This window comes from Artibeus jamaicensis, unplaced genomic scaffold (assembly GCF_021234435.1).
Source record: "Artibeus jamaicensis isolate MK-2021 breed Jamaican fruit bat unplaced genomic scaffold, CSHL_Jam_final contig_685, whole genome shotgun sequence".
Taxonomy (NCBI): domain Eukaryota; kingdom Metazoa; phylum Chordata; class Mammalia; order Chiroptera; family Phyllostomidae; genus Artibeus; species Artibeus jamaicensis.
The window spans coordinates 15254820-15269851 of NW_026521924.1; the positions used below are offsets into that span (position 1 = coordinate 15254820).

The window sequence follows — 15032 nt, forward strand, 5'->3', positions numbered from 1 at the left end:
ATACACAAAGGTAATCCCTTATGACATTTTGGCCTATCTTCTTTCAGGCTTCTAATAAGCATACTTTTAGCATAATTATAATAATAATTTTAACTGTATTGTTGTGTCTTTTTTTTTTTTGATAGTACATCACAAGCACTTTTTTCCTGATGAAATAAAATTCCTCAAGGACAACCTATATTTTACATTTTAAAAATATTATGTACATGGTTAAAAACATTTTTTCAATCTAAGGAAAGGTGCAAATGAGCCATAATCCTGTCCTCGATATAGTTTCTTGTGAACTTTTATGTATAGAGCTATGTTTATGTTAAAATTTAAAAATAAATACCTGTCTCAAACATACAGCTCTTACCACGGAGCTGTTTTTGTATCAGGACAGTTAGATCTAGCCCAGTCTTTTTCACGGGTGCTCGTAGTTCTGTTTTACGGATGTGCCCCGAGGGGCTTCAGTGCTGCCAGGGCCGTCTGCGTGCACATCTGTGGGGACGCGCACATGTTTACAAGTGTATCTGCAGCGTCGGGTAGCATCCGCACCTGGAATTTGGGCACACGGTGGCACGTCCCTCCAGAGGGCTCATACAGCTGACACCCCCTCTAACAGCCACAGGGGTGCTGGCTTCCCTGGGCTCCCTCCCGCGCCGGGCAGCATCCCGAGTCTTCGTTCTTACCAGTCTTCGTGGGCGTCAGAGATGGAATTGCAGGTGCCCGTTCCCCATTCCATTGCTCCTTCATTGTTGGGTCAGATCCACTCTCCTTAATGGGTTCAGTCTCTGCCGCCAAGCAGAAAGCCATGGTTGACTTCCGTCATCCCCCTCACTTCACACAGAAAAAAATCATTCTGATTTTTCACTCTTACCAATAAATAAGAGTGCATCGAGTAACAGTAGATGTTCGTAGCTTGTTTTTTGTTTTTATCCCTGGACCTCGGGGGAAGCGCTGACTTTACTAAGTGCTTTGGTCCATAAGCACGCCGTCATCAGTCCATGCCAGGCCCCCCTCCCTGCCTTTTCTCCCCTCGGCCCCTGCAGCCCACCTCCATCTTTCACCCCGACTTCCCTCCGTGCCAGAGGCACCTGCCCCAGTGGTTTGTGTCCGTAGACGTGTCTCCTTATGAAACACATGCCGTTGGCGCATCCGTGTGTATTGAATGAGAGTCCAGTTTCCGTAACTAGAATTGGCCGCTGCATCTCCCCTGTTTCCTTTTTCTCTCCCCTGTGCTTTTGAGATCGCTCTGTGGCTGTGCGTGCATTTAGCCCCTTGCCTCTGACTTGGCTTTTAGCAGATACTTCTCAAGTCTTTGCTGTGCTAATTGCCAGGAATACACATCCAGGCCCTTGCCTCAAGATCTTCTAACATTTCTAGGGTTTAGGATTCCTTCCTTAGGCTAGATTCCCCAGAAAGGGATTTCTGGCAACGGAGGGTATGCACATTTTTGTTGAAGGCACTGGATGCCTGTTGCTCGGCCTGCCGTCCTCTCCTGGCAGGTAAGGCCCAGCCTGCCTTGAGCCAGAGGACACACCATACCTCTTCCCCATGTCTCCAGAACAGCCATGTTGGCATTGCTGAAAGGCAGCTGCCTGGACAACGCAGCCACCAGACTCCTATTGAGCTCCAGACCGACAGCTGGTCGGGTGGCCCCCGCAGCCCCTGTCCTCCTCTCCTGAGTGCCGCACTGGAGTTTGTAACATTTCTTAAAGTCATAAAGTTTACTTTCTCCCTTCTCCTCTAGAACTGAGTGCTTTGAGACAGCTCATAAAAATTAAACTTTCTGGCAGCCGGGGCACAAAGAAAGCGAGACTTGGGCACACAGGCAGGCCAACCAGACGCTCAAAGAGGCGGCCACAGAGCAGTTTCCCAAGGGCCCACATTGCAAAGCACTAGGCGAGAGGCACCCCACATCATCATAAGTGAAATGCAGTCCACACGCCTGTGTTCATGGGTCTTTTTCTCTATTGGCAATTGATTTGCTCATCCCTTCTTTCACTCTTCCCATAAACATTTATTGAGTGCCTGCCACACACCAGACCCTGTGCTGTGTGCTGGCGACACCAGAGTGAGAAAAACAGCCCACCCATTCCAACCCTCAAGGAGTTTGTATTAAATGGTGGAGACATACCCCCATTAAATAATCACATAGGTAAATGGCAAGGTACAGTCCTGGGAAGTGCTGTGAAGGCAGAATCTGTAGCCCCAGAAAAGAGCAGAAGAACCATCGTGGGGTGAACCCCTGCTCCTACCCAGACCCCCCCCCATATTAGACAGCAGCACCTCCGTCCGCCTCACGGCTCAGCCAAACACCCTGGGAGCCATCCCGCTCCCTGCTCCTTCCCAGCCCTCACAGGCAGCCCCGGGGCACACCCTGCATCTCCAATTCCAGACAGGTGTGGAGTCCCACCGCTGCTGTGTCGCTTCCCTCCCTCCAGCCCAGGGCGCCATCCTCCCTCTGCCAGATACGCAGTGCCCCCACCACCGCCCCCACCCCCGCTTTCACTTTTACCCTGCAGCCTGTCTCCCACACAGCAGCAGACAGACCCTCCTGCCATCGCATCGTAGCCCCCCAGTTCCAGCCTTTCTCCCCCAGAGAGATTTGAAGACTTTCCACAGCACCGCAGAGTCTGTCTCCCTCCTCCTTCCCAGCCTCATCTCCTGATGCCCTCCCCTCACGCTCTCAGCTTCAGACTCAGGCCCCAACTGTTCCTTGCACACAGAAGCATGTACCTACCTCAGAACCCTTGCACTTACCCTTCCCTCTGCCTCAAATGCTCTTCCCCCACATACCCTCACAGCTGCACCCTGTGGTAAGGGTTCTGTCCTGGACAGAGCGTGGTGCTGTTGGGGGGCTTTCCCTAGCCACCCATCTGAATAGCAGCTCTCCCTGCTTCTCTCTCTGTACTTACCCTGCTTGCTTTTCTTCTTGACACTCTCACCACCTGACAATATATTGCATATTTGTTTCTTTGGAGATTCCTTTTCCCCCACTGGCACATGAACTCCATGAAGGCAAGGACTTTTCTGCCTTATTCCTTGCTGCATCCCCCACGGTTAGCACAATGCCTTGCACATGGTAGGTGGTAGGCAGTAAATATGAGCCGAGAGCAGGAGAATGGTGAGTAGGATTGGCCTGAATGAAGAGAGGAGAGCGTGAGACAGCATGTAGAGCGAGCACAGCACAGGGGGAGCTACAGCTGAGGGGGCCCGCGGTGGTCATGGTGAGGGTCTGAGAGGATGGAGGCCATGAGCTGTGAGAGCAGGGGGAAGTGCCTGAGAGGCTTTGAGCAGAGGAGCAACGACGTGATCAGTTGGGCAGATTTAAACAGACTCCAGAGCAGCCCTGCTCGGAGTACGCAGTGTCCCTGTGGCCCAGCCAGCAGCACCTGATTGCCTTCCGGTTAGAGGCCCTCATATAGCAAAGTCAGAAGAGGAGGCATTGAACATGGCAGAGCCTTCCCGAAGCCTAGAACTACCTGCAGGTGACAGCTGGTTCTGGAGCACCGTGAGAGAGAGCGTTTCCCAGTTTCTCAGTTTCGCCTAACAACACACCGTAAGACCAGGAAGCGGCTGTCGGGGCTGGCTGTCGTAACTTCCAGCTGGGAGGAGCTGTCCAGAAGAGCAGGGTGTGGAGCGTGGGGCAGGGTGCAGATGACTTGTCACCAGCGTGCTCGGGGCCTTGGAGCAGGACGCTGTGAAGGGCGCGTTCTCAGGTCCAGACAGCTGTCCTGGGGACTCTGCAGTCCAGGGACCGGGCCGCCGAGCGCAAACCCACCGACTCCTTTGGGGAGTGCATCTGGTGGTCCTCTCTTTTCCCCATAGCCACAGACACCAGGAGGCCTCCGTGCTGTCAGAGATTCTTCCTGACACTGTGCGCGGACTCCGGAGGGGTGCGACCAACCTCCGGAAGAGGAAGGTGGGGACTCTGGTTTCCTCACAGCCACCGGCGACCCTGACTCTCTGTTTCTCTTTGTGTCTCTGCCTCAGATATTCTCCCAGGAGTACATCAACCTCTTGCTGTCCATGTATTTCTTCGTGCTGGGGATCCTGGCCCTGTCCCACACCATCAGGTCAGAAGGCACCTCTGCAGCCTTTGAAGCAGCTTTTTCAGGAACCGGTACAGGGTCCTGGATGAGAACATGACCTTTGGTGTCATTCAGAGCCGGGTTTGAATCCTGGCCGTAAAACCCAAGGGAATCTTACACCGCAGGTGACCTAGGACAAGAACTGTAACCTCTCTGGGCCACAGTTTCCTTATAGGGAATGAGAAGAGTGTCCCTGGTTGTTGGGAAAGTAATATCTGTAAACAGTGATGTCGGTGTCATACCTGTCACAGGCCTGAGCTGAGCAGCACCAGTGCCCCCTGCCGGTGCTGCAGCGCACTGCGCCCGGCACTGTGCCAACAGCCACGTGTGGTCTTAGTTCTCGAGAGGGGTGGTGCCGTGAGAAGTTAGGAGGGCAGGCCTTGGAATTTGACTACCTGACTCTGACTCCAGACTCTGCCATTTAATAGCCCTATGACTTTGGGCAAGTTACTTAATTCCTCTGGCCTCAATTTCCTCACCTGAATGTGGAGGAAAATGCGGCACCTCTCCTCATGGGTCTTGTGGAAAGCATTGAGCACAGCCTCTGGTACTGAGTACGCTCAGTAACCGCTAACTCTCGTTATTACCGTTGTGTTAACCTGCCGGGTGACCTTACTAGGTTAGCTTCTGCTTTTAATCCTGTGTTACACTTTGGAAACTGAAGCTCAGAAAGGTTAAATTTGCTAAAATCACACAACCGATAAGCAGCAGAGGCAAGATTCAAAGGCAGGCCTGTGTGGCCCCGGGGCCCATCCTTTTTTCCACTGTCACCTGGTCAGATTGCCACATCTTGGGTCAGTGCAGTGGGCATGAAGGACCCAGACCGGTGATCCTCAGGCAGGACTGCCGGTGGCATTTTGGACATGCCACTTCTCTGTGCATGGTAAATATTCGGTGTCCCTAGCTCACTTGCCACATGGGAGTTGCGCCCCGAGCCGAACTACAAAAGTGACCCCATTGGTTTCCATCTGGCCCCTTGAAGCGCTGCTGTCTCAGGTGAGGACAACCGAAGGAGCAACAATTCCCAAAACAAAGGAATGCAACTTAAACTCAGCTTGGAAGGGGAGGAAACCTAGAAGAGGCTGGCCAGGAGCTGGAGGGCCGTGCGTGTTGAGGGTCAGTCAGAATCCTCCCGTACCGGTCAGAGAGAAATCTAGAGAGGAAGAGCAGGGTCTGCTCAGGGAGGCACTGACAGCCAAGGTGAGTTGGCCCCATCCCCTGGGCACTCTGGCCGGCAGTGTGTCAGGAGCATGAGCTCGAGAGGCAGGTGGCCCTGGGAGCGGGGCTGGCTCGGCCGGCTCCGTACTTGTGTGAGCCGCACAGTCTCAGCGCACCAGCTTTTCCGCTTACAAGGTGGAGACCCTCCAAGCGCCCCTGGCTGGGGCGTGGGCCAGACCCAGGCCTGCCGCACAGTGCCGAGTGGGCCAAGAGTGAGCTGCCGGCCCGAGGCCACAGCTGGGACTCGAATTGTCTTTTGACTGAGTTCAGTGTTGTTCAGCTACATCCGCCTTCAGTCTAGCCACTTGGGAGAGTTCTAGTCCAGCTCCCACCCACAAAGTCAAAGGAACCTCTGATTTGGCCCTAGTAAGGCAGTAACAGACCCAGTCATGCTTCCTCGGAGACAGACCTCTCCCTGATGGACCCAGGATGGGGTGGGGTCCGGAGGTCACTGCCAGACCCGGGAACCCACCCTTCTCCATCCTGAGTAGGGTCTTCCCCCACCCCAGCCCTCACTCCAGTGCTCCTTACTCCACCCCGGAATCTTTGAGGGGCCTGAGACCCCTCCCCCTCCCCACAGCCCAGCCTCCCTCACAGAGGGAAAGAACCAGTGTATTTTGACAGCCACTGTCACCTGGTAGTTTGGCGGGCCGTGTGCTGGGGCACAGGTGGTTTCACTTTTTTTTTTAAAGATTTTATTTATTTATTTTTAGAGAGAGGGGAAGGGAGAGAGAAAGAGAGGGAGAGAAACATCCATGTGTGGTTGCCTCTCACGGGGCCCCCACTGGGGACCTGGCCTGCAACCCAGGTATGATTCGCAGCCCACACTCAATCCACTGGGCCACACCAGCCAGGGCAGATGGTGTCGCTTTTATCCTAGCGACCGTGCAAGGGAGCTCCATCCCGCTGCCCAAGCAGACTACTTTGAACCTGTATCATTTTGACACCAAAGACATTTTTTTTTCTTTCATACAATACTTAAGGAACATAATCCCAAGTTTGTTGGGAATTAACTAAGAAACAGTTGTTCATCTGCCTTTTAACAGATTCATAATTTGTACTGGTAGAAATTATCGACAAAATAGAACCAACAGCAGTTAAAACTGCACATGGTGATGTTTGTGAGTGACTAAAAATTATCAGAAGAGTCATTTTCTTGATGACATTTGGAGCACAAAATGTGACCTGGGAAGATTAGACTTTACAAAAATAATGGATAGTCACAGGCAAGAAAAGGTGGTGGCCATACAGGGTCGGAGCTGTCCTCTGAAAAATGTGACATGGACTTGAAACTGCAAGATGGAGGGAATTGTTATTGTGAAACTTACATGGAAAAGAACTGGCTGGATATAATTTAGTTATAAAAAAAAGGAAGAGGGCATAATTTGATCATGCTATTTAAAAAGTCCGTCCAAGGATTAAATTTACCTTTATTCGTCAGTCATATCGAGTTGTGTAAAATACTTTCTCAAAGAAAGTCTATGGTGGTGGAATTCTGGTGCTGATATAGAGCCAAACCCTCCTCAGGACCCGACAAGGTCTGAAGGTTTGACACAGAGACACCGAGACCCAGAGGCCACCAGGGTTCGCAGCTGGTATGTTCTGAGCCCAGATCTGTCTGATTCTGTGGCCAGTATTCTTTCCAGTTGTGGCAAAAGTGAAGGGGAAGAGAGAGCTGAAAGGGGATCGCCCAGCCACCCTCTCCCAGGGGGCCCGAGACCTCCAGGGGACCGGCGGGGGAGCGGCCTGCTGGAAGGCTGAAAGGCCCGGGCCCCAAGGCCCGGAGGGTTCCTTCCACCTCCGCCACCACTTCCTCGCCCACTGCAGTCCTCTTTGGAAAGAAACCGCGGGCCGGGGTTTGGGGAAGGCAGGAGCGACGGGCCGCCTGCAGTTACCGCCTGCCTTCACCTGGCACAGTCACCGGGGCTCGAGCCCATGCCAGAGCCCTTCCTGCCAGCGAACCTCAGCTTATTTTTATCACCTGTGAGCTCATACCCAGCTGACCTTCAGAGCACTGGTCCCCAACCTTGTTGGTACCAGGGACTGATTTCACGGAAGACAATTTTTCCGTGGACCAGAGTGTGGGGGGATGGTTTCGGGATGGTTCAAGTGCATTACATCCAAGTTCACCTCCTGCCGTGGGGCCCGGTTCCTAACAGGCCTGGACTGGTACTGGTGTGTGCCCCGGAGGTTGGGGACCCTGCTTTAGAGGGGAAACAGGCTCTGAAAGCCAAAATTGGCCACTCCGGGAAGAGGAGGCCATGTCACCGGTGTCACTGGGCCGTGCCTTCCGTGCCCATGGGAGGGCGCAGCAGGATGTGGCTTCCCAGCAGGAAGCAGTGACCTTTCACTTTGATGTGAGCCACTGAGGGCCAAGAACGGTGTGCACCCAGGCGTTCAGTGAGGCGTTTGCCAGCAGCCTCCCACACCAGGCGTGGCGTGGGCGGGGTGGCGGTGGTGAGACAGGCCCCCTGCCTCCAGTTCAGACTCGTTCCAGCCAGGTTGCCTGACCCTCGCCCTGTGTTATCCAGCAGCCCCTCTTTTCTTGGGGGTACCAAAGATACCAGTGTAGAGACTTCATACTCGAAGTTGAAACTGCAATAACTTAGAGAGTGCCAAGCATTCATTTAATCTTCTTTATAAGACTATAAGGGAGATATTGTAGTGTTCCAAATGAAGAAATCGTTGCACAGAGCAGTTAAGTAACTTTCCCAAGGTCACACAGCTAGTAAGTGGGAGACTGGGATTCGAACCCAGGAGTCTGCCTCCAGAGTCCGTGTTCTGAATCGCTGCATTCTACTGGTTGAGAAGCCAAGCACTGAGCTTTTAAGGAAGAGGCCAGACCAGAATGAAGGGCTTAGTTCCTTAGGCCTTCTCTCTGCCTCTGCACATACACTCTGGCTTCAGACTTGCCCAAAAGTGATGCAGCAAACTGAACTGAAAGTAGCTTCCAGTCTCACTGATCCCAGCTCCACCTCCCACCTGCTCAGAGCCGGCTGTGGAAGCCCACACCCGATTCCGTCCTCAGGCCTGCCATGTCTCGTCATGCCACGGCCTTGCAGACCTGGTGGGATTGGCTGTTTGAAAAGTGGGGAGACTCAGGCCAGAGATTCTGTTTAACTCCACGTCTTCGTTCTCCAAGCCCCGGGGTCTTAGACTGAGGGCTCCCCTTTCCCTGCCCTTATACCGAGCCCTTGGCTACCGCCTGGCTGCTTCCCTCTACGTGTCTTCGGAAACGCCGTTCTGGATTTACCTGCCTCATTAGTCATGTCAGTCAGTCGGGCCAGATGCTTTCAGGCCGAGGCTCTGGATGAGCTCCAGGGATGAAAGGAGCTCACAGTTCCTCCGTCCCTGCTGTGGGTCTAGCGCGGAGCTGGCTTCTCCCCTGCCCTCTCCCCTCTCTTTCCAGCAATACCTGACACAGGTGGTAGCATCCCCACATGCAGGCAGGCCACTAAAGGGACTCATGCAGGGCCACACAGCTGCTGCGTGGCGGGTTAGGCTTCAGGGCTGGGCTACCCATGCTTGTTGCCACGCCACGTTCTGCCACCCCCCCCACTCCCCACCCCCCCACCCCCCGGGACCAGGTTGGGCCAAGAGGCCTGATACGCTCATCTTGTCCTATAGGTGATCCAGAAAAGAAAGTCTGTTCTCTGCCTGGCCAGGAAGCAGAGTGTGCTGGGTAATGAGAGAAGAGGCCAAGCCCATCCTGGAGTTAATGAGGGTATTTCTGCCCTAGGGGCTGTGATTCACCTGGCCAGTCAAGTCCAACAAGTTTGTGAAAATCTCAGGCCTCCCGAGTCAAGGGAGTAGGGTGACCATCAGGTCATCTAACTTAGTGGGTCTGGAAGGGAGTCCAGGAATGTGCATTCTTGAGGGAGGGACTCTTATATAGACAGTGCATGGACCAGACCATGGAATCCACTGCTCTCCTAGAAACTGTGTTTTATGTGCAAGTCTGCCTGTGTGTATTCCTTGGGTGATGACCAGGAGGCAGCATGGAAGCACTAGAGCCCAGGGCCCGAGGTTCACGTCTCAGCTTAGATGCTGGCTCCCTGTGTGACCCTGGACAGTCACTTACTCCTGAGGGCCTCTGCTGCCTAATGTGTCAAATGGGCACAGTGACACCTGCCACCAGAAGAGCTGTGAGGGTGCTTGCTGGAGATCACAGCTGGGGACGGGCTTCGTGGGGCCCTCGGGGCTGTGGCTGCTCGTGGGGGCTCCATGTGCCGATCCACTCTGTCTTTTCTTCCAGCCCCTTCATGAATAAGCTTTTTCCAGCCAGCTTCCCAAGTCGGCAGTACCAGCTGCTCTTCACGCAGGGCACCGGGGAGAACAAGGAAGGTCAGTGCTGCCCGCCGCCCCCCGCCTGGGGTGTCTCCCTCCCAACCCTCTTTGTCCCTCCGACCTTGGGGCTCCACAGTAGAGCTAGTAATGGAGGAGGTGGCTTCTGGGGTCACCCTGCCCGGGCTCACCTCCCAGCTGTGCCACCACCGGCACAAGGGGACTCCAGGGGAGCGCCTTTACCTCTCTGAGCCTTGGGTGTTTTTGTTGGGGCTTTTTTTTCCATCTGTAAAATAAAAATGATGATCTGTTACCTCCCCTGTGGGCAGGTCGTTAGGACGCAAGCAGGTGATGAATAAATAGAAAGCATTCGGTGCGCTGCCTGGCTATATAGACGCTGACTGTCCTGGCTGTTTTTATCGTGTAATGAGAGTATTTTTAGTGTGATCACTTCCCCACCTAATTTGCCAGGGAGATGCCCTGGCTTTTTAAAAAGTGAAAAGCACAGAGCACTGGGGAGAGAGCTTGGGCCTCGGAGAGCAGCTAGGACGCGGGTTCAGGTGCCGGGCCGTCGGTGGCTCCACGAAATGGCAGGTGTTTCTCACACAGACGCCTGGGCCTGCGAATGTCGACGTACTCCCTTCCCAGGGCCCTCGCGCGTTCTGTCTGGCCCCTAAAGAGCGGCCAGATTTTGTATGATCATTTTTCGCATCCCTGGTGCATCTGCGCCCAAGAAATGATTGCTGATTTTTTTTTTAAGGCTAAGCTTGCACCATAGTCTTCAGGGCCCCAGGCTCTACCTGTCCTGCTCTGCCACACTCAGTGGCCCTTGGGACTGGGGTGGCACAGCGTCACTCCACAGCCCACCGCATGGCAGGAGAGGCATCTGTGTCACAGTCCCATTTGGCAACAGGGGAAGCTGGGAAATGTGGCCAGGAGCTGGCTGGCCTCGTGTCCAAATAGAAGTCATCAGGGTGCTGTCAGCACAGAGGAAGGGACAGAAATGGGGCCGAGCAGCAGTCTGCTACACTCTGGAATCTGAACAAGGTGGCCGTGCCCTGTGGCCCTGGGCAAGGCCACCTCTCTCTGGGCTCCCTGAGCAGGAACCTTGGAAGTGGCGGAGACTGGTCTCTGCCACATTGCTCCCACAGGAGCTGACTCGGCGACTCCCTTCTGCTTTTTCTCCAGGCCCCATCTCTTACTTTCCTCCCCTGCTGGTGACTTGGGGCTGCCTGCAGCCTTCTTGATCCCTTTGGTGGCAAAATAGAAAGATTCCTAAAAGAACAGGACTTTGCTAAAGACCTGGGCTCGGTGGCATCTGGCACTGATTGAGCACCCACTGCGTACCGGGCACCGTGCTGGACACTTCATAAGGGCCATCTCCCTTGCTCCCCACAGCAGCCTATCAGGGAAGGGACATGATCCTCATTTTACAGATAAGGAAACAGAAGCTCAGAAAGATAACTGCCTCCCCCAGGGTCCCCCACCTGCAGGTGCAACCCCTGTGCTTCCAGCCCCTCCCACTGACCCCGCACACCATAGCAATAGGCCCATGTTCTCTCTGAGCATCCGTTCCCCCTAGGAAAGTGGAGGGGCTGGGGGTGGCTCCCGTGAGCACCCTCCGCCTATGAGCCTCTGACAGTGCCCACAGCCATGCCCTCCTCCGTCCAGGGGCTGACAGGTGGGAGGGGCAGCCCCGCCCCGGGGAGTGGACTTACCCGGCCTCTCTGCCCAGACATCATCAATTATGAGTTTGACACCAAGGACCTGGTGTGCCTGGGCCTGAGCAGCATCGTTGGCGTCTGGTACCTGTTGAGGAAGGTGAGTAGCCCGGGCCTGGGATGAGGCTCACGGGGGAGCGGTGGGGGACTGGGTGGGGCAGGGTGAGGGGCACGGCAGACTGGTCTCACTCCCCCCGTCCCCAGCACTGGATCGCCAACAACCTCTTCGGCCTGGCCTTCTCCCTTAACGGGGTGGAGCTCCTGCACCTGAACAACGTCAGCACCGGCTGCATCCTGCTGGGCGGCCTCTTCATCTACGATGTCTTCTGGGTGAGTCTCCGCCCTCCCCCTTCTCGGGCCGGGCAGCTGTCACCTGGCAGAGGGCTGCAGCCATGGCCTGGAAGTCAGGGCCCCAGAGAAGGTCCCCCGTGGGCCCAGTGGGCCTCATCCACGAAACGGAAGAGAAAGCAGGTCCCTCACCGGTCAAGAGCCCACCCTGTGCCCAGTGCCATCAGCCACCCTCATCTCTTTCTCATGGTGGCCCTGGCAGGGGTGGTTAATGCTCAGTAACGGGCCGGCACGGGCACTAAGCTGTGAGGACAGGCTGCCGTGGTCTGCACGCTCTGGCCGTGCAGCCCTGGGCTAAGGGGCTGCCGCGTTTACGCCAACAGGCATCACTGTGGGACTGTGGTCAGCCTTTCTCCAGCCTCGGGCAGCCTCTCCCCACTTCACGTGGGTGATAAAGGAAGGGCAGAGCCTGGACAGACACAGGTGCCTGGCCCGGGCCACCGGAGGCCCCTTTCTGGCTGCTTTGCGTCACCCCTCTCTGCTGCCCAGAACCAAGAGCCCTGTAAAGGGTCCAAATGACCAGTGTTGGTGGCCAGCTATTCTCAACTTCACATCTGCTCTGGAGCCCCTCCCAGCTCCCTGCCATCTCCCTGCAGATCCCAGACAGCAGGCTGTTGGGGAGCCGAGGTCAGCCCTTCCGTCCTACCCCATCTCTACCTCCTTCTGGACTCTTCTCTTCTCCTTCTAGGTGTTTGGCACCAATGTGATGGTGACAGTGGCCAGGTCCTTTGAGGCACCAATAAAATGTAAGTGAGCACCCCCACAGGGGAGCCCCTCTGCCGCCACCCCACTGGCCCTTCCCCGTGTGCTCCCTGTTTTGGTCGTACCCGTCCCTTAGCTCCTCCCCACGTACCTCATTCTCCTCTCAGCTCTCCTGGGTCTCCACCCTGGTTTCCTTGTCCTCACTGATTCATCAGGCTGTGTTCACACCCAGCCACCCTCTGCCCCAAGTCCTGGCCCCCAGCCACTCGGCCACAGAACAGTGCGCCATGGGCTGAGCTGGGATGGGAGTGGGTGTGGGGCCGGGGTGTGCAGGGTGTGCAGGGCCCTTGCCGGACCCCTTTGGCACCTGGCGGTTGGGCACCATCTGTCCCACGTGTCTCATGCTGCCCTGGTTGCGTGTTTTAGCATATCTGTCATTTATAAATATTAGAAAACCGAGTGACAAGCACCTTTAAACAATGTGGGAGTTTCCCTATTGCACACGATAGTAAGCTCACTGGTGAAGCACCTCAAGGTTGGGTCATTGACCCTCGCTGGAGTCACCCAGAGCCGAGGTGATTTCATTCCTCCCCCCCGCTCCCCACCCCACCTTAGCATGCCCTCCTGCCTCTTAAACTCATCCCTTCATGGCCCCACAGTTCCCAGCATTGAGGCAGAAGGAGGGAACTTCGTCTCTCTCCTCAAAGGGAAATGTTTTTTTCCTAAAGCCTCCCTTGTATTTCAGTGGTCAGAACTGGGTCACAGGCCCAAATCCAAACATTCGTCAGCAAGGGAGGTGGGGGGAAGCATGATTAGCTTAGCGTTGAAGCCTTAAACTATTCTAGAGTGACCTCCTGGGATCAGGAGACCCACATCCGAAGCTGCCCCAGGCAGGCATGGCAGGAAGGAGGAAGGGGAGGATTCTGGTGGGAAGATGTGAACAGCGAGTGAGCTCCGTGGGGGGGCGGTGGCTCACAGCAGTCAGAGCGGATGGGCCTTGGAGGTCAGTGAATGGCCGCCCTTCCCACAGTCTCCTTCTGCCCTGCTGCAGACAGGGCCTCTCCGTGAGCTGGGCAGGGCTCGTGGCCACACTGCTCCTAAAGGCAGTGCGCCCAGCTCAGTGGTCCCTGAGGGAAACAAGTTCTCCCAGCTTTGGCTTAAACAAACATACAGGGCCTGCCCTGGCCCGTGGGCCAGGCACTCATGTCGGGGAGATGGAGTGTCAGATGAATGGGCCTGGGTCACTGTTCTCCGTCCCATGCCTCGAGGCCCAGTGTTTGAATCAGCAGCCACCCAGATCGAGGGTGCCGAGTGAGGACAGTTCTCCAGAGCAAGAGACCAGATGCCGGGCAAGCCTGGGCAACAGTCGTTCCCCACGCACTTCGGTGGACGAACCCAGCCCAGGTGCTGAGAAAAGCTCCCAGAGTCGTGGTGAAGGATGAATATGCATTTCCCAAGCTTGCAGGGGCAGTGTGGCCATTTGAAAGGCAGAGTGAGTGCAGCTTCAGCAGGGGGCTGGAAGCGGAGACTGGAAGGCCCTGGGAGCAGAGGCTCAGGGAGGGAGTGCGACTGAATTTCGGGGAGCAGCAGGAAAGAGGCCAGACTGGGCAGCCAAGGCCATCGTTCCAGGGGCAGGGAGTGATAAGCCACTGGAAGGCTCTGAACAGGGAAATGGCTCTGTCATAGTTGGTTTCTGGTGCCTAGAGTCTGGCTTTCTGGCTAGCGAACAAGGCCAGCTGCCCTCTGTTGCCAGGAGTAGAGCTCGGAGGCCGTATAGCAGAGTGGTTAAGCACACATGTGCTGAAGTCACTGGACTTGAATGTCAGATCTGACCGTTGTTGGCCATGAGGCCTCAGGAAGAGAATTCTCCTCTCTGGACCCTGATTTCCATATCTGCCCCTGAGAATTGAACGGTTCCAGAACCAAGAGGATTGAAGGAGAAGACCTGTAAATCACTCTGACTGTGCATTCAGAGCAGGAAGAAATCAGCAGGGAAGGGAAAGAATCGGCTCCAGCTTACCCACGACCCCCAGCATGCCTCTGCCCACGACTGTTGGCTGAGCTGGGTCACGTGACCACCCCAGGCAGCGAGGGAGGTGAGGAATTCAGGGACCAGGTTGTCCTGCTGGAGCCCTGCAGCACACTCGATCCATCCCCCGCAGAGGCTGCGCACACGGAGTGGGACAGGGTTAGGAAAGAAGGCGTGAGGGGCGGTCACTTAACAGCGTGCCAGTCCTCTACTGCTCTCTGCAGCCCTACGGGCTCACTTCTCCTGTTGTCCCTGTTACACTGGTAACAAAACCAAGGCACAGAGCCATTAGGTCACCTGTGCAAGGTCACACATCAGAACCAGGGTTCCCACCCTGGAGCCCTCACCTAACTGCTCTTCTGCTCTCAGGGCCCTGAGGTGAATCCAGTTGGGGTGGCTGCCTCTTGCCATGACTGGACGCCTGGTGAGGCGTGCCTCTCAATCTGCATTTATCCGAACAAGTCCGCCAGTGGGTTTCTGGGTGAGAGGCATTAAGCAAGGAACTCGTGGGTGTGGCCTGTTCTCCGCAGCAGACACAGAAAGAACCCATAGCCCAGGTTCCCCTCCTTTAAAACAAACAGCCCTGTCTGTCCAGACCCCTGTTGTACTGAGTTGGAAAGCCCATTAGCTATCCGCACTGTGTGGGCTCTTTTA

General features: G+C 55.4%; 1 protein-coding gene across 3 annotated transcripts in view; it reads left to right on the forward strand.

The window, feature by feature from the left end:
* HM13 (histocompatibility minor 13) overlaps positions 1–15032 on the forward strand; it is a 37663-nt gene that overhangs the window by 9309 nt on the left and 13322 nt on the right. For all 3 annotated transcript variants that reach the window (XR_005082196.2, XM_037143173.2, XM_037143174.2), the window contains exons 3-7: positions 3979–4061; positions 9550–9638; positions 11314–11399; positions 11504–11629; positions 12336–12393. Coding sequence is in view for 2 of the 3 variants with exons in the window: in XM_037143173.2 (XP_036999068.2) it covers positions 3979–4061; positions 9550–9638; positions 11314–11399; positions 11504–11629; positions 12336–12393 (442 nt within the window). In the remaining variant the exon portion in view is untranslated. The remainder of the gene's footprint in view (positions 1–3978; positions 4062–9549; positions 9639–11313; positions 11400–11503; positions 11630–12335; positions 12394–15032) is intronic.